We start from the raw sequence: 17,544 nt of genomic DNA on the forward strand, positions 1-17,544 counted from the left end.
GAGGCTCTAGTTTTAGAGGAGTCTCTCCCTGTGTGTGTGTATGAGGCTCTAGTTTTAGAGGAGTCTCTCCCTGTGTGTGTGTATGAGGCTCTAGTTTTAGAGGAGTCTCTCCCTGTGTGTGTGTATGAGGCTCTAGTTTTAGAGGAGTCTCTCCCTGTGTGTGTGTATGAGGCTCTAGTTTTAGAGGAGTCTCTCCCTGTGTGTGTGTGTATGAGGCTCTAGTTTTAGAGGAGTCTCTCCCTGTGTGTGTGTGTATGAGGCTCTAGTTTTAGAGGAGTCTCTCCCTATGTGTGTGTATGAGGCTCTAGTTTTAGAGGAGTCTCTCCCTATGTGTGTGTATGAGGCTCTAGTTTTAGAGGAGTCTCTCCCTATGTGTGTGTATGAGGCTCTAGTTTTAGAGGAGTCTCTCCCTGTATGTGTGTATGAGGCTCTAGTTTTAGAGGAGTCTCTCCCTGTGTGTGTGTATGAGGCTCTAGTTTTAGAGGAGTCTCTCCCTGTGTGTGTGTATGATGCTCTAGTTTTAGATGAGTCTCTCCCTATGTGTGTGTATGAGGCTCTAGTTTTAGAGGAGTCTCTCCCTGTGTGTGTGTATGAGGCTCTAGTTTTAGAGGAGTCTCTCCCTGTGTGTGTGTGTGTATGAGGCTCTAGTTTTAGAGGAGTCTCTCCCTGTGTGTGTGTATGATGCTCTAGTTTTAGAGGAGTCTCTCCCTGTGTGTGTGTATGAGGCTCTAGTTTTAGAGGAGTCTCTCCCTGTATGTGTGTATGAGGCTCTAGTTTTAGAGGAGTCTCTCCCTGTGTGTGTGTGTATGAGGCTCTAGTTTTAGAGGAGTCTCTCCCTGTGTGTGTGTGTGTGTGTGTGTATGAGGCTCTAGTTTTAGAGGAGTCTCTCCCTGTGTGTGTGTGTATGAGGCTCTAGTTTTAGAGGAGTCTCTACCTGTGTGTGTGTATGAGGCTCTAGTTTTAGAGGAGTCTCTCCCTGTATGTGTGTGTATGAGGCTCTAGTTTTAGAGGAGTCTCTCCCTGTATGTGTGTGTATGAGGCTCTAGTTTTAGAGGAGTCTCTCCCTGTATGTGTGTATGAGGCTCTAGTTTTAGAGGAGTCTCTCCCTGTGTGTGTGTATGATGCTCTAGTTTTAGAGGAGTCTCTCCCTGTGTGTGTGTATGAGGCTCTAGTTTTAGAGGAGTCTCTCCCTGTGTGTGTGTGTATGAGGCTCTAGTTTTAGAGGAGTCTCTCCCTGTGTGTGTGTGTATGAGGCTCTAGTTTTAGAGGAGTCTCTCCCTGTGTGTGTGTATGAGGCTCTAGTTTTAGAGGAGTCTCTCCCTGTATGTGTGTGTATGAGGCTCTAGTTTTAGAGGAGTCTCTCCCTGTATGTGTGTGTATGAGGCTCTAGTTTTAGAGGAGTCTCTCACTGTATGTGTGTATGAGGCTCTAGTTTTAGAGGAGTCTCTCCCTGTATGTGTGTGTATGAGGCTCTAGTTTTAGAGGAGTCTCTCCCTGTGTGTGTGTATGAGGTTCTAGTTTTAGAGGAGTCTCTCCCTGTATGTGTGTATGAGGCTCTAGTTTTAGAGGAGTCTCTCACTGTATGTGTGTATGAGGCTCTAGTTTTAGAGGAGTCTCTCCCTGTATGTGTGTATGAGGCTCTAGTTTTAGAGGAGTCTCTCCCTGTATGTGTGTATGAGGCTCTAGTTTTAGAGGAGTCTCTCCCTGTATGTGTGTATGAGGCTCTAGTTTTAGAGGAGTCTCTCCCTGTGTGTGTGTATGAGGCTCTAGTTTTAGAGGAGTCTCTCCCTGTGTGTGTGTATGAGGCTCTAGTTTTAGAGGAGTCTCTCCCTGTATGTGTGTATGAGGCTCTAGTTTTAGAGGAGTCTCTCCCTGTATGTGTGTATGAGGCTCTAGTTTTAGAGGAGTCTCTCCCTGTGTGTGTGTATGAGGCTCTAGTTTTAGAGGAGTCTCTCCCTGTGTGTGTGTATGAGGCTCTAGTTTTAGAGGAGTCTCTCCCTGTGTGTGTATGAGGCTCTAGTTTTAGAGGAGTCTCTCCCTGTGTGTGTGTATGAGGCTCTAGTTTTAGAGGAGTCTCTCCCTGTATGTGTGTGTATGATGCTCTAGTTTTAGAGGAGTCTCCCTGTGTGTGTGTATGATGCTCTAGTTTTAGAGGAGTCTCTCCCTATGTGTGTGTATGAGGCTCTAGTTTTAGAGGAGTCTCTCCCTGTGTGTCCTGTGGTTTTAACCCTTTGTTGACTCCTTACAGCAGGTGGAGAAGGAGGTGCAAGGGTTGGAGATGGAGGGAGCCTTCGTAGACGAGCAGACAGATGTCTCGGAAGAGGCCAAATGTGCTCAGGTGCCTGAACGACGGTCGCTGCTTGTGCTGTGGTGCATCAAACCCCTAAAGATGTGCTGCTATATGCTTCTGTATAAACATTTGTATTTGTCTTGTTTCTCTTATGTAGTCTGTGGTCGCTGAACTGTTTCTCTCTGTGTTTGTGGTAGACTATGAATTTAGTAGAAGTGGTGGAAGGCATTCTTCCAGACATGGGGCAACCCATCTCAGAGCCAGAACTGCACCAAGCAGAACCCCAACCCGACCCGGAACAGTTGGACTTTGAGCGCACACAAACCCACACATCGGCCCCAGCACCATCTCCGCCCCAGACAGAGCTGGAACTCCCCCAGGCCACGCCCACCACCACAGACACGCTGGTGTCTGCTGCTGTTACTGCTCCTCCCACTGAGCTCCACAGCGAACCTCAATTAGGCCAAGACGCCGAAGCCACGGCCGAGCCTAAGGACAACCTGGACCCTGCCTCTGACCCTGCCTCTGACCCCGCCTCTGACCCCGCCTCTGACCCTGCCTCTGACCCCGCCTCTGCTACCTCGGACACCGCGACTGATGTCCCCTCCAGGTGAGGAACCGAGTGGACTCCGCTTGACATTGTGTCATTATTAATTTAAGTTGCTTTGATTTTTGCTTCATGTCTGGACTAGTTTTTATTTTTATTTGTTCTGTCCGGAGTTCTTCTGTGAATTCACCAATTTCATCCATGAATTTCCTTTCATTCCGCTGTTATTCTGCTTGGCAACAACTCCACCACCATCTAAGATCTAGTTTGTGTGTGAGTGTGTGTGTGTGTGTGTGTGTGAGAGAGAGAGGGAGAGAGCGAGATTGAGTGTTTATGTTCATTCGATGTATGGTACTGTTGGGATTTCTGACTGGACTTAGACAGCTGTGTTCCAGTCTGAATGAGTCAGCACTTTGTACTCTTCCTCACTGAATGAGTCAGCACTTTGTATTCTTCCTCATTCTTCTGTCTGGACGTCAGGACGTCGGCCTGTGGAAGCGCATGAGTAGGCAGAGGCTGGCACCTTCATTCCTGTGCCGCTTCTGTGATGGGCCAACAGCCACCACAAAGCCTCTGTGATAGGCCAACAGCCACCACAAAGCCTCTGTGATAGGCCAACAGCCACCACAAAGCCTCTGTGATAGGCCAACAGCCACCACAAAGCCTCTGTGATAGGCCAACAGCCACCACAAAGCCTCTGTGATAGGCCAACAGCCACCACAAAGCCTCTGTGATAGGCCAACAGCCACCACAAAGCCTCTGTGATAGGCCATCAGCCACCAGACAGCCTCTGTGATAGGCCATCAGCCACCAGACAGCCTCTGTGATAGGCCATCAGCCACCAGACAGCCTCTGTGATAGGCCATCAGCCACCAGGCAGCCTCTGTGATAGGCCAACAGCCACCCACCAGACAGCCTCTGTGATAGGCCAACAGCCACCCACCAGACAGCCTCTGTGATAGGCCAACAGCCACCCACCAGACAGCCTCTGTGATAGGCCAACACCCACCACACAGCCTCTGTGATAGGCCAACACCCACCACACAGCCTCTGTGATAGGCCAACACCCACCACACAGCCTCTGTGATAGGCCAACAGCCACCCACCACAAAGCCTCCGTGTGCAGAATTCACCTGCAGTTCTCTTCTTAACCTTCACCCCTCATGCCTGCTATACCTGGACCCAACATAGTTTATATCGCTCCTGCCTGTGCTCACTCGCTTAGTCCTTTGCTCTCTCTCCCTCCCTTTCAGTCCCCCCCCCCCCTACCCCCACACCCCCCACTGTCTCTCTCCCTACCACCCCCCCTGGTAAATGGCGTATGATTTTTCCCCTCAGTGCACTAGAGATTGCCCCTGCTGGTGCCCCACTAAAGAACTCTAGTGCAACTCAGTGTGAGCTGGGCTCCGTAGCCCTCCCCAGCCACGCCCATGCCCCAGGCTCCGCCCTCAGCAGGTGAGTACAGAGCATGTGCTGGCTCACTGCCAGCTAACCTGCTCATTACCTCGTAACGACCAGGTAACGGGATAACTGCGGGATAAGCAGGCTGCAAGGAGGCGCTAGACGCACAACATCTTCCATCGTTCGCTCTTCCCTGATTTGCTGATCATTTGTGCATATTTTGTGTCTCCTGCCCTATGGCGGGGCTGTGAAGCTGTCAAACCAAAATGTAGTTTGGTGTGTGCTTGTTGTGAACTGTTTTGTTCATGAACCTCGCCCTCTGACCTCCTGACCCCCTGACTGTCCTGCTCTGTAGTGTGGAGGTGGAACCAGTGGATACACAGGCCACAGGGACCAACGCTGACCTGGTCGCCTCACTGGACTCTCCTGAACCAGACCCCACAGAGCTGGAGCAGACAGTCAACACCTCACACCCCACAGAGGACCAAAAGGTGTGTGTACACACACACACACTCACACACACACGATATTGGGTATAATAAGCACTCACAATGTATGTGACCAGTAGTATTAGAATGTCAACGCTGAGACTGCTGTGTGCTCTCATGGTGGAGCCGTTGTTGGCAGGCACTAGGACCCAGAGGTCCTGGGTGAGATTTTAGTGCGTGTCGCTCGGGGAAACTTCCATGCTTGCTTTCACCTGGCCTCTTCCTTTTACTTCATTGTACCCTGAGTGAAAAGGTCTCGAATTCCCACAGGTGATACCGCACTGCTGGAGGTCACACACACACACACACACACACACACACACACACACACACACGGATATTCTGATGTCAGATGTCACATGTGAGAGTTATTAAGACTTCCTGCTTGACTGCTGCAGTTATAGAGAGTGGAGTGTGGTTTGTTAGCTTGGCATCACGTCCTCAACAGCCTCGTAAATGCTTCCTGTACTAAACGCTCACACAGACTCTGCCTGGAGACAGGGGAGAGGGGCGAGCCCTGGATGAGACAACAGACCCGTAACAGACAGGGGGGAGGGGCGAGCCCTGGATGAGACAACAGACCCGTAACAGACAGGGGGGAGGGGCGAGCCCTGGATGAGACAACAGACCCGTAACAGACAGGGGGGAGGGGCGAGCCCTTGATGAGACAACAGACCCGTAACAGACAGGGGGGAGGGGCGAGCCCTGGATGAGACAACAGACCCGTAACAGACAGGGGGGAGGGGCGAGCCCTGGATGAGACAACAGACCCGTAACAGACAGGGGGGAGGGGCGAGCCCTGGATGAGACAACAGACAGGGGGGAGGGAGCGAGCCCTGGATGAGACAACAGACCCGTAACAGACAGGGGGGAGGGGCGAGCCCTGGATGAGACAACAGACCCGTAACAGACAGGGGGGAGGGGCGAGCCCTGGATGAGACAACAGACAGGGGGGAGGGAGCGAGCCCTGGATGGAACAACAGACCCAAAACAGACAGGGGAGAGGGGGCGAGCACTGGATGAGACAGACCCAAAACAGACAGTGGAGAGGGGTGAGCCCTGGATTAGACAACAGACCCAGAAGAAACATCTTTGAAATTCCAGTAGAACAATGAAACATAGAGGTCTGTGCCAGTTTTATTTTTTGAAATATGCTTATGGTATCAGAAAAATGCTCATAAAATCCAGGCAAGCCGATCTGTCCTTTTCCTCTGTGGGTGTGTATGTGAGTGTCCCACTGTCCCTCACACCTCTGATCAGGGGTCTGGCTGGGGGCAGGGGTGGGGACTTCTGAATGTGTTTTGGGTGACCTGTCCTGTGTTGTTTATAGGTGGCTGATCCTGAGGCTGGGACAGATCCTCCTGTCCCCAGCAAAGAGGACATCCCCACCTTTGACGAGTGGAAGAAGAAAGTGATGGAGGTGGAGGAGAAGAAAAGTGAGAACAAATCACCAGAACACACACACACAACAACAACAACTCACTACACACAGAAGGGTTCACTGAGTTGTAGTAAAGTGCACTTAAGTGCTTTGTGATGTCAGCATGTTCATTCATGTTCATTCAACTTCTACAAACATGTATCATCAGACCCAGACACACACACACACACACACACACACACACACACAGCCCTGAGCTTCTTTTTGGGAAGAGCATTAATAATGCAGTGGAGAGCACATTAACTCTGGCTAATGTGATCAACATAATGTTGCACGTTGGTATTTCTCCCTCTCTCCTCTCTTTCTGTCTCTCTGTTTTCTGTCTGTATATTTATTATGGATGTTCATTTAGATTTGAGTTCTGACTGATAGTTCAGGCTCATTAACTGTCGAGATTAAAATGGACAAGTGGCTGGACCCATTAAGAAATACCAGTACATACTGGGCTTCAGTTTGATGGGCCACACCTTTGGGCTAAACGTCTGCCCACCAATTATTAATTACTTATTATTGTAACTATATATATATCTATCCCAAAGGTGCTCTATTGGATTGAGATCTTGTGACTGTGGAGATCATTCAAGTCATTGTTCAGTCTGAGATGATTTGCGCTTTATGACATAGCGAGTTATCCTGCTGGAAGTAGCCATCAGAAAATCGATACACTGTGGTCATAAAGGGATGGACATGGTCAGCAACAATACTGGGGTACGCTGTGGTGTTGACATGATACTCAATTGGTACTAATGGGCCCAAAGTGTGCCAAGGAAATATCCTCCACACCATTGCATGCTTTCATGTTGTTGACGCCAAATTCTGACCCTATCAGACCAGGCAATGTTTTTCCAATCTTCTTTTGTCCAATTTTGGTGAGCCTGTGTGAATTGTAGCCTCAGTTTCCTGTTCTGAGCTGACAGGAGTGGCACCCAGCGAGGTCTGCTGCTGCTGTAGCCCATCCACCTCAAGATTGCACGTGTTGTGTGTTCAGAGATGCTCTTCTGCATGCCTCGGTTGTACCGACTGGTTATTTGAGTTACTGTTGCCGTTCTATCAGCTCGAACCAGTCTGTCCGTTCTCCTCTGACCTCTGGCATCAACAAGGCATTTGCGCCCACAGGACTGCCGCTGACTGGATATTTTCTCTGTTTCTCTGTAAACCTAGAGATGGTTGTGTGTTGGACATTTTGAAGCAAGGGAGGTTTCACATATATCACAAATGGATGAGACTCCAATGTATTTTAATGACCTGCTCTGGTCACCTGTACTTAGATCATGGGTTAAAGTTCTCTGTCACTACGACGGATTTCCGTCATTTGATTTTTTTGGGGAAAAAATCAGTCAAATCATAATAAACAACACACGCACGTGCTATCTGTTTTGTGGCCGAAATATGATTCTCACTGGCGCTCATCAGCGCTGGATAGATGATGGCGGTGTCATTTGATTGACTTGCGGTTCATTCCGCCTTCAGATTTGCGGATGTTACGTAGAAAAGTTTTTACCCCCCTCCTGCCTGGCATGACCGTAGCGCGCGACTCTGTACACCTGCGCGAACGGCGGAGGCTACTTGCTGCGTCACATTCTTTTTGCAGTGTAGTTCCCTCAAAAACAGGGGAATGAACATTTACCTGACCAATTGTAATGTTGCATTAGTGCTGGAATTTAGGCTAAAGTACTTTAAAATGCTTGAAAATGTAACTACTTCGTTTCACAACAAATATCTGTCTGACTGAACAGTTATTACGTTAACAAATACGAGCCTCTTGTAATTCCAGGACGAAACATGAGAGAACGTGAAGTCGTTAAGATTGGGCGTTTTGAAAATAAACCACCATTAAATAATGTGATAAAAAGAGAATTATTTCGAATCATTTCGAGTATATGTATAAATATTTAACTTAATTAAATTTAACGTTGAGAACGCGTTGAAATGGACCTTGAAAGTGACGTACAAGTGCTTTAATTCCACCTTATAAAGGTGTATGAACCCGGCAAACATGACTTGGTTCACTGCGCTGAAGCGCTGAAGCGCGAAGTTACAAAATTCGAGAGGTGCACGACTGCGAGGCTCTCGCGCACGGGTGGAGCCACCGCGATTACGTCATTTTCGGCGTGCGGACCCTCGCGCTGCTCACGCCACTCGTGCTGCGTCAAGTATAAAGGCTTAAACCAGGCTTAACATGGATGGTGTTGTTCTGTTTGTATTTAAAAGCTCTATCCAGTGGTGTTAATTTTTTTGTAACATACCTACTTAAAGCAGGTAATCTTACGGCTTATGTTTTTGCGATGGTGAATCTGATAAAAACAAGAGAGCTTCATACCTCTCACCAGGATTCACTAAATTTGACTTGATCTTTAAATAATTTTCTGGAAGAGGACCCCCAGATAACTCCCATTAAATACACATTTATGTACATTTATTGCTCAGGTGTTCATTCTCTCTTCTCTCCTTACACAGGCTGTTTAGATAAATATACTTTATAAATGTGTTTATTGTGTAGAATTAGGCAAAAGAGGCCGTGTCCCAACTACACCACATTTTCAGTAATTGCTGGCATTGTCTTTTGCCAAGAAAAAATTTTCAGTCAAATGAAAATTTCTTGCTTTAACCCATGACTTAGATCATTCTGGAATAATAATCGAACACCCAGCAGCAAGACATGGGATGATTTCCCCACCCCTCAGATCTGATCCCAGATCAGTGCGAGAGGGGCTGCCTCCATGGAAGACGGCTAGTACGACCGTAGTGAAAGTGTTCAAACATGATCTTCAGATTTGTGCAATCTACACACCTGCACACGCACACCAAGTGCAGTTGGCATAGGTGTTCAGGAAATTGTCCATATACATATGCATTTGCACGTATTGAAACAAATATAAAAAAGTCTAACGAGATAAATGTTGGTTGTTCCAGGTCAGTCTCTGCACACCTCGTCTAACGGCAGCCCCCAGCCAGGCAAGAAGGTCCAGAAGAACTTTAAGAACAACTACGCATCAGTGGAGTGTGGGGCCAAAATCCTTGCAGCCAACAATGAAGCCAAGGTAAGACCCTGTCGATGGGGTAGAGGGCCTAGGGCCCTTAGGGGGGACAGGGTAGAGGGCCTAGGGCCCTGGAGGGGGAACAGGGTAGAGGGCCTAGGGCCCTGGAGGGGGAACAGGGTAGAGATCTGAGGGCATAGGACCCAGGAAAGATCCAGCTAGGGTCTTGGGCCTAGGGTCCAGTGTAGGGCAGGGTAATTGGCATGGGGTCTATAGCCCAGGGAAATGTAGGGTAGAGGGAGCATGTAGGCTTTAGGACCCAGGACCTGAGGCAAACATATGGCATTGCCAGAATTTATTTATATGCAGTGGAACTGTCTGATTTGCAGGTTTTGTGTGTGTGTTTGTGCTTTCTTCATCTTCAGAGCACTTCTGCTATCCTGATGGAGAACATGGACCTGTACATGTTGAACCCCTGCAGTAATAAGATCTGGTGAGTCCCTCTGGCCCTGCTGAGCTCCGTCTCTGCTCACAGGTGCAGGAACAGAGAATGAGCACGTGTGATTCATGGTCAAATCTCTCCTTGAAACTTGGAGAGGGAGATTATCTATTCTGAGCACACGAACCTCATCTGTCTCTCTGGATCACACACGTCTATATAAACACGCACACGCCTGCACATATGCTGCCAGTAATATTGATATCACCATATGGGGTCCCCCCCACGTTCGTGTCTTCAGGTTCGTCATCGAGCTCTGTGAACCAATCCAGGTGAAGCAGCTGGACATTGCGAACTTTGAACTCTTCTCCTCTACGCCTAAAGACTTTCTGGTCTCCATAAGCGACAGGTATGCCACTGGCATTCTGCACCCGCACTACATTCTGCCTCGTGTCTCGTCTCATCTCGTCTCGTCTCATCTCACCCGCAGGTACCCGACCAACAAGTGGATCAAGCTGGGAACGTTCCACGCGCGGGACGAGCGCACGGTGCAGAGCTTCCCCTTGGACGAGCAGCTCTACGCCAAATACGTCAAGGTAACGCGGGGCTGCCGCCGTGTGTGTGTGTGTGTGTGTGTGTGTGTGTGTGTGTGTGTGTGTGTGTGTGTGGGGGTGTGTGTGTGGGGGTGTGTGTGTGTGGGGGTGTGTGTGTGTGTGTGGGGGTGTGTGTGTGTGTGTGTGGGGGGGTGTGTGGGGGGGTGTGTGGGGGTGTGTGTGGGGGTGTGTGGGGGTGTGTGGGTGTGTGGGGGTGTGTGTGTGTGTGGGTGTGTGTGTGGGTGTGTGTGTGTGTGGGGGTGTGTGTGTGTGTGTGTGGGGGTGTGTGTGGGGGGGGGGTGGGTGTGTGTGTGGGGGGGGGGGGGGTGGGTGTGGGTGGGTGGGGGTGTGGGTGGGTGTGGGTGGGTGGGTGTGTGGGTGGGTGTGTGTGTGGGTGTGGGTGTGTGTGTGTGTGGGGGTGTGTGTGGGGGTGTGTGGGTGTGGGGGTGTGTGGGTGTGGGTGGGGGGGTGTGTGTGGGCGCTTATTGAGGATGGTAACATGACATGCGTTAGAAAGTCACACTGGCGTGTCAGGAGTCGAAGGCTCCATTGTTGGACAGAGAGCTGCGACCTCGCGTCCATTTCATTGAACACACTGATGGCTTTGGGTCAGTCAATACATCCACCCAGACAGAAAATACGTGTCGGATGCTAAAATGTAAAAAATAACTCCCATCCCCCCCCCTCCATTTCTTTCTCCAGTTGTTTTTTTTCCTCAGTCCTGTAATTTGGGGGATGTTTACACGACTCCGTCCTTCCTCTGTGTTCTGTGCTTTCTCCCTTTTTCTTCTGGAAGCTTCTCGTCCTGAAGACTGTGCCTTCATATACTGCTTAACTATTCAATGCTATCCTTGTGTCTGCCTCTCTCTACACCTCTCACCCCACCCCACCCCCAGTTTCACTTTCTCTCTTCCTGTCACTCACTTTTTCACTCTCTCTCTCTACCTCTCTTTCCCTTTCTCCACCTCTGTTTCTCTGACCTTTCATTGTTCACACAGGTATGTTTGAACTCTGTTGGGCTTTTATTCCTGTGTCACCTGTAGTGTGGCTCATATAATGCTTGTGGCATGAAAGTCTCTTTGTTTACTGATTCTTTCTTTTTCTTTCTTTCTTTCTTTCTTTCTTTCTCTCTTTCTCTCTCTCTCTCTCTCTCTCTCTCTCTCTCTCTCTCTGTCTTGCCTCAGATGTTCATCAAGTACATAAAGGTTAGCATCTTTCTCATATTTCACATACACATCCGTGAGCGCCTTTGGTGGCAGGGCTGAAATCCAGAGGCACTTGGCAGGGACCCAGTCTCACACACACACACACACACACACTCGCACTCCTCTCATACTCCTCTCATGCGTGCGCACACACTCGTCTCCTCACACCCACTCGTCTCCACGCTCTCTCTGTCCTCACACACACTCGTCTCCACGCTCTCTCTGTCCTCACACACACACACACACACACGTCTCCACGCTCTCTCTGTCCTCACACACACACACTCATCTCCATGCTCTCTCTGTCCTCACACACACACACACACACACGTCTCCACGCTCTCTCTGTCCTCACACACACACACTCATCTCCATGCTCTCTCTGTCCTCACACACACACACACACACACACACTCGTCTCCATGCTCTCTCTGTCCTCACACACACACACACACACTCGTCTCCACGCTCTCTCTGTCCTCACACACACACTCGTCTCCACGCTCTCTCTGTCCTCACACACACACTCACACTCGTCTCACGCGCGTGCACACACACTCGTCTCCACACTCTCTGTCCTCACACACACACTCGTCTCCACACTCTCTGTCCTCACACACACACTCGTCTCCACACTCTCTGTCCTCACACACACACTCGTCTCCACACTCTCTGTCCTCACACACACACTTGTCTCCATGCTCTCTCTGTCCTCACACTGCACTGTAAGGAAGCCTCACTCTGGCTGGGCTTGGCTAGCAGGGGGACGTGGATGTCCTGCAGCTCCCTGTCTGACGACGGTTTGGCCGCTCTGTCCGTCTGACGGTTTGGCCGCTCTGTCCGTCTGACGGTTTGGCCGCTCTGTCCGTCTGACGGTTTGGCCGCTCTGTTTCTCTCACTCTAGGTTGAGCTGCTCTCTCATTTTGGATCCGAACATTTCTGCCCCCTGAGCCTCATCAGGTGAGTAGTGTGACTTTTCTTCTTTCGTTAGCTGTTTCCTCTTTCAGGTATGTCTAATTGTTTTGATTTAATTGAATGGTGGTAACTGCATACAAAAGCACAGTAGTATCTGAGGGTGGAGGTGGGGGTGTGAGCCGCAGGGCTATGTGCAGGGTTCCATATACATCTGCAGGTTTATGGGGGATTTTACAAGGCTAGATTAGATTAGAGTTGCTCTTCGCTGTGGCAGTTGGTCTGTTCTCTTTGGCAGAACAGGTTATGTGGGTTAGAGGCCTGTTCAGGGGCCAGGCCTGCGGCAGAGCGAGAGAGCAACACACACACACACACACACACACTCACACACAGACCTACACTGTAAAGCAGTTCTTTTCTGTGCTGTGGGAGGGTAGCTGTGGAAAACATGCAGACCAAGGCCAACGTCTGAACTGCTTTTCCTTGGAAGTGTGAATTGAGTTCATGAGCATTTTCAGATCTGTGTCAAATAGCCTCAGTTCTGTTCTCCTGTTTCTAAAACTGCATCTGCAACACGTACATCAGAGGTGTCTCTGATTCAAGAGAACTCCTTTAATGTGATTGTGATGATGTATATGAGATGTTGAAACCCTATAGATGAATCTCAAGAAACATAGCTGTCTGTCTTTCAGCCAACAGGACTGCATTGGAATATATGTGGCACTGCTGGTGGGGATGTCTGGGGCTTTAGGAAAATACTTTATGGAACTAATTATACATGTTTCAGCATAGCTACTCGCCTTTGTTGCTCCTGCCCAGTTTAGATTCTCTCTCTCTCTCTCTCTCTCTCTCTCTCTCTCTCTCTCTCTCTCTCTCTCTCTCTCTCTCTCTCTCTGTGTCTCTCTCTCTCTCTGTCTTGCTCTCTCTCTCTCTCTCTTTCTCTCTCTCTCTCTGTCTCTCTCTCTCTCTGTCTGTCTCTCTCTCTCTCTCTCTCTCAGGGTGTTTGGTACCAGTATGGTAGAGGAGTATGACGAGATTGCAGACTCTCAGTACCCCTCAGAGAGGGTCGAGTTCCTGGATGAAGACTATGGTAGGACCCTCTTAGGTTTTGAGTCTTATTCTGCAGGTGTGTTTGTCGGGGAGGAGGTGTGTGTTGGTTTGGTAAACAGGACGTTCGTGTCTTGTTCCTAGACCCCGGGCTGTGCACATCCACCCGGATTTATTACACCTTTGCATGTCATAGCTGTTGTGAACTCATGTTTGTCCAGTAGCTCAGCCACTGAAGCTGTTGTCCTAACCTCTGACCTCTGACCTTTTGCAGATTATCCCCCAGGCTTCCTTCCATCTGAGGACAAGCCGTCCAAGAACCTCCTGGGCTCTGCCACAAGTACGCCCATCTTCCTCCTGCATGGTGAACCCTCAGGGTCTCCGTATTTACCCAGAATGCACTGGCTGGATGATGGCTAGCTCTGTGGACCCTGTGTTTGTAGCGGACATGCTAATAAATACAAATAAGGACCTCGGTTCCCAGGCCATAGACGGCTGCTCTTGGGGTCTTGAAGGCCATCACATGTGGAAATAAGAATCCTATGTGGAAATAATAATTTTATAATTTTTATAATTTCAGGTTCTGTGTAGAGGTCCAGGCAGATAGGTTTGGTACTGTTAGATAGACTTATTCAAGTACACACCCAGCTAAGTGGCATTTTATTAACTGCTAAGGTATGTTGTGTACACACGCTAGGCCTGTGGAAATGGAGACCAGCTGCCTGGTACTCTGCTCTGCTCAGCGGTTCTGTATCCCCCACTGAGGCAGGGTTCACAGTGACTGCCTGTTCTGTAATTACGCAAGAAACATGCAAAGCAGCGTGTATACGCACACACACACACACACACGGCTGTGCCTGTGCTGGTTTGGTGGTGCCCTCAGGCCAGGGACAGATCTGTGTGGGAGAGGACTGATCACGCATTACTGTATGTTGTTTAGCTCTGTTGAACACAGGCCCCCCGAGTCAATGAGCAGTGTTTTCAAAGCATGCAAATATCCAAGAACAGGATGTTGGCCCATCGGACCCTCCCTTGGGCCGCCCACCTACATAGCCACATCCCTATAGCTCAGTATGCGTTTGTGCCTTCGTTTACGGTGGGATTTGTAGTCCGGAGGTTTAACCACAGCTGTGCTCCGTTCTTCTTTGCAGACGCCATCCTCACTATGGTCAACAACATCGCTGCGAATGTGCTCGGAGGGAAACCCGAGTTTGGGGATGGAGCTCAGATGGATGGTACAATAATTCTGTTTCTGTCCTTAATCCCCCTCCCCGTGGATATATCTCTCACTCTCTCTCTCTCTCCCTCCTCCCCTCTCTGTCCTCCCTTGACACACACACTCTCACAGCTGTGTGTGACGGGCAGGGGTGTCACAGGGGCGTTGGTGTGACCACATCGCAGGAAGGTGGTGGTGGTGGAGGGGGAGGGGGAGTGGGTGGTGAAGGTGTGTTGGAGGAGACGTGTGATCTATGAGGACGCAGCAGGGCCAGAGGCACTAGAGAGCCACCGAGCACGTCACACCAGCCGCCTGACCATCCTGATGCAGATTCAAGAATCCAAGTCCCTGGCCAGACTCCAGACTGCCCTTTGAAGCCGTGTTCTAGCTTTAGCCGTGTCTACTGATTTCAGACAAACCCTAGAATAATATCCACAGCATTTCTATTAGGTGTTCATGTAGCCCAGATTAGTGTGTGTTGCTGTATTTGAGCCTGAGGAGAAGTGATGACCCTTTGAGAAGAAGCTGCTTCTCTCTCACTCAGCACGTGGGCCTCGTGCCAGGAGGTCCCGCACCGCGTCCTGCAGGAGTCCTGCTCCCTGCTTCATGCGCCACTGACCCGTGGGTTTAACACCTTCAGTGTTACGTTCACGTTTTCGGCTTTCAGCCGGATGCTCTGATGTGGAGCGACGTAGAAAAGTGATTTGTCATCTGCTCGTAGGTATCCTGGTCAGTACTGTAGGTTAGAGCTCGAGGTGTTGAGCTACAATATTGCTGGCAACCAGCATGTTTGTTGCTTTGTTTTTGACGGCGTAAACAGCTGTCTTGTGTTTGTGAACATCAGAAAAGAGTGAGATTTCTGAGGCATAAATCTGTCATTTTGTATACTGTTGAACATTGACTGATATGTCAGTGTTGACTGACATGTCAGTGTTTGTGTCAGTGAAAAACGTGGTTCACCTACTTGTTGTGGGGTTTCCAGCCTGCTGGTCCCCATTAAGACATGTCACTGTTGTTTATTTTCATCCTGTAATGAATGAGTTTCCCCAGTGTTGCTGGTACAGGACACCAGGTGTGTGTGTGTGTGTGTGTGTGTGTGTGTGTGTGTGTGTGTGTGTGTGTGTGTGTGTGTGTGTGTGTGTGTGTGTGTGTGTGTGTGTGTGTGTGTGTGTGTGTGTGTGTGTGTGTGTGTGTGTGTGTGTGTGTGTGTTGTAGTTGGTAGATTGGGTGGGCGTATTTGAGTCCTGCCTAGTGGGGTGTACCTGTCTGGATGAACAAGGAGCTTCTTTGTGGGGATGTGAAGCCGTGCTCAGCTGTGGGCAGTGTCTCTGATTCTCTCCATCTCTCTCTCCATCTCTCTCTCCCTCTCCCTCTCTCTCTCCCTCTCCCTGTCTCTCTTTCCTCTCCTCTCCTCTCCTCATCTATCCCTTTCTCCCAGCAGGACGTAACATGGTTTCTTTCTGCTCTCTCAGTATGTCATTGTGAGATTGTTTGGCCTCTTGCAGGGAATGTGTCTTCGGGGATGGAAAATGGCACTGGGGTGACAACAGAGACCATATTCACACCGACACCCACCCCCACAGAGCAGCAAGCAGTGTATGTACACACACACACACCGACACCCACCCCCACAGAGCAGCAAGCAGTGTATGTACACACACACACACACACACACACACACACACACCCCGACACCCACCCCCACAGAGCAGCAAGCAGTGTATGTATACACACACACACACACACCCACACCCACCCCCACAGAGCAGCAAGCAGTGTATGTACACACACACACACACACACACACCCCCGACACCCACCCCCACAGAGCAGCAAGCAGTGTATGTATACACACACACACACACACACACACACCCACACCCACCCCCACAGAGCAGCAAGCAGTGTATGTACACACACACACACACACACACACACACACACACACACCGACACCCACCCCCACAGAGCAGCAAGCAGTGTATGTACACACACACACACACCCCGACACCCACCCCCACAGAGCAGCAAGCAGTGTATGTACACACACACACATACACCCCGACACCCACCCCCACAGAGCAGCAAGCAGTGTATGTACACACACACACACATACACCCCGACACCCACCCCCACAGAGCAGCAAGCAGTGTATGTACACACACACACACCCCGACAGAGCAGCAAGCAGTGTATACACACACACACACACACACACACACACCTACCCACCCCCACAGAGCAGCAAGCAGTGTATGTACACACACACACACACACACACACACACACACACACACACACACACACACACACACACACACCCACCCCCACAGAGCAGCAAGCAGTGTATGTACACACACACACACACTCACTCACACTCAGGTTTACATCATGCTGCCAAATGCCGCAGGTAAAATCCTTTTCTAGCTCAAACTAGTTAGTGCGGTTTGATCACACACTGAGCCAACCCTTTTAATGCATGTCTAAAAATAAGTGAAATAAAATCCTCAATCTCTTCTTTCTAGTTTTTGAACTCTCACATAACAGTCGGGTTTAACGTGTAATAGACGTGTCGTTTATTTTTAAACAAACCTGGAAGTCCTGAACTCCTGTAATGAAGTCAACGCTCGGCAGTTTTTTCCTTCCAGTTGTCTTGTTCGTTCCTCCGTTTCCGGGGCAACTGCTCATGGTCTTCCTGTTCTCCCAGGATGCACACTTCAGAACTGGACCCCACTCTCGTGAAGCCGGATCCAGAAGTGGCCGTTCCCGAGTTCCCCTCCACCCCGCCGCCTGAGGAGAGTCGCGTCGTGGTCCTCATCGAAGAAGAGGAGGAGGTCGCCCCGCCCACCGTCACCCTGCTGGAGGAAGAGGAGGAGGAGGAGCGTGAGGAAGACGGGAGACGGGAGGAGGTGTGGGGGGGGGAGAGCAGGTTCTACTGCGCCCACCTGTCTGCCCTGTCGTGTCTGGCCAGCCTCCATGAACACCT

The 17,544-nt window shown here is 50.0% G+C and overlaps 1 protein-coding gene across 4 annotated transcripts in view; it reads left to right on the forward strand.

Annotated features, from left to right (window-relative positions):
* The window catches only part of suco (SUN domain containing ossification factor), a 46,725-nt gene that overhangs the window by 18,164 nt on the left and 11,017 nt on the right, over positions 1-17,544 (forward strand). For 2 of the 4 annotated variants that reach the window (XM_077017253.1, XM_077017254.1), the window contains exons 3-18: positions 2,249-2,338; positions 2,488-2,900; positions 4,176-4,292; positions 4,594-4,729; positions 6,057-6,162; positions 9,081-9,208; positions 9,571-9,638; positions 9,886-9,993; positions 10,075-10,180; positions 11,362-11,382; positions 12,287-12,342; positions 13,293-13,384; positions 13,616-13,681; positions 14,493-14,576; positions 16,063-16,153; positions 17,266-17,544. The exon at positions 17,266-17,544 is cut by the window's right edge and continues 930 nt beyond it. In XM_077017253.1, the coding sequence (XP_076873368.1) occupies positions 2,249-2,338; positions 2,488-2,900; positions 4,176-4,292; positions 4,594-4,729; positions 6,057-6,162; positions 9,081-9,208; positions 9,571-9,638; positions 9,886-9,993; positions 10,075-10,180; positions 11,362-11,382; positions 12,287-12,342; positions 13,293-13,384; positions 13,616-13,681; positions 14,493-14,576; positions 16,063-16,153; positions 17,266-17,544 (1,961 nt within the window). The remainder of the gene's footprint in view (positions 1-2,248; positions 2,339-2,487; positions 2,901-4,175; positions 4,293-4,593; positions 4,730-6,056; positions 6,163-9,080; positions 9,209-9,570; positions 9,639-9,885; positions 9,994-10,074; positions 10,181-11,361; positions 11,383-12,286; positions 12,343-13,292; positions 13,385-13,615; positions 13,682-14,492; positions 14,577-16,062; positions 16,154-17,265) is intronic. The other 2 variants (XM_077017255.1, XM_077017256.1) reach the window with 2 other exon arrangements.

Source organism: Brachyhypopomus gauderio, chromosome 9, assembly GCF_052324685.1.
Source record: "Brachyhypopomus gauderio isolate BG-103 chromosome 9, BGAUD_0.2, whole genome shotgun sequence".
Lineage (NCBI taxonomy): Eukaryota > Metazoa > Chordata > Actinopteri > Gymnotiformes > Hypopomidae > Brachyhypopomus > Brachyhypopomus gauderio.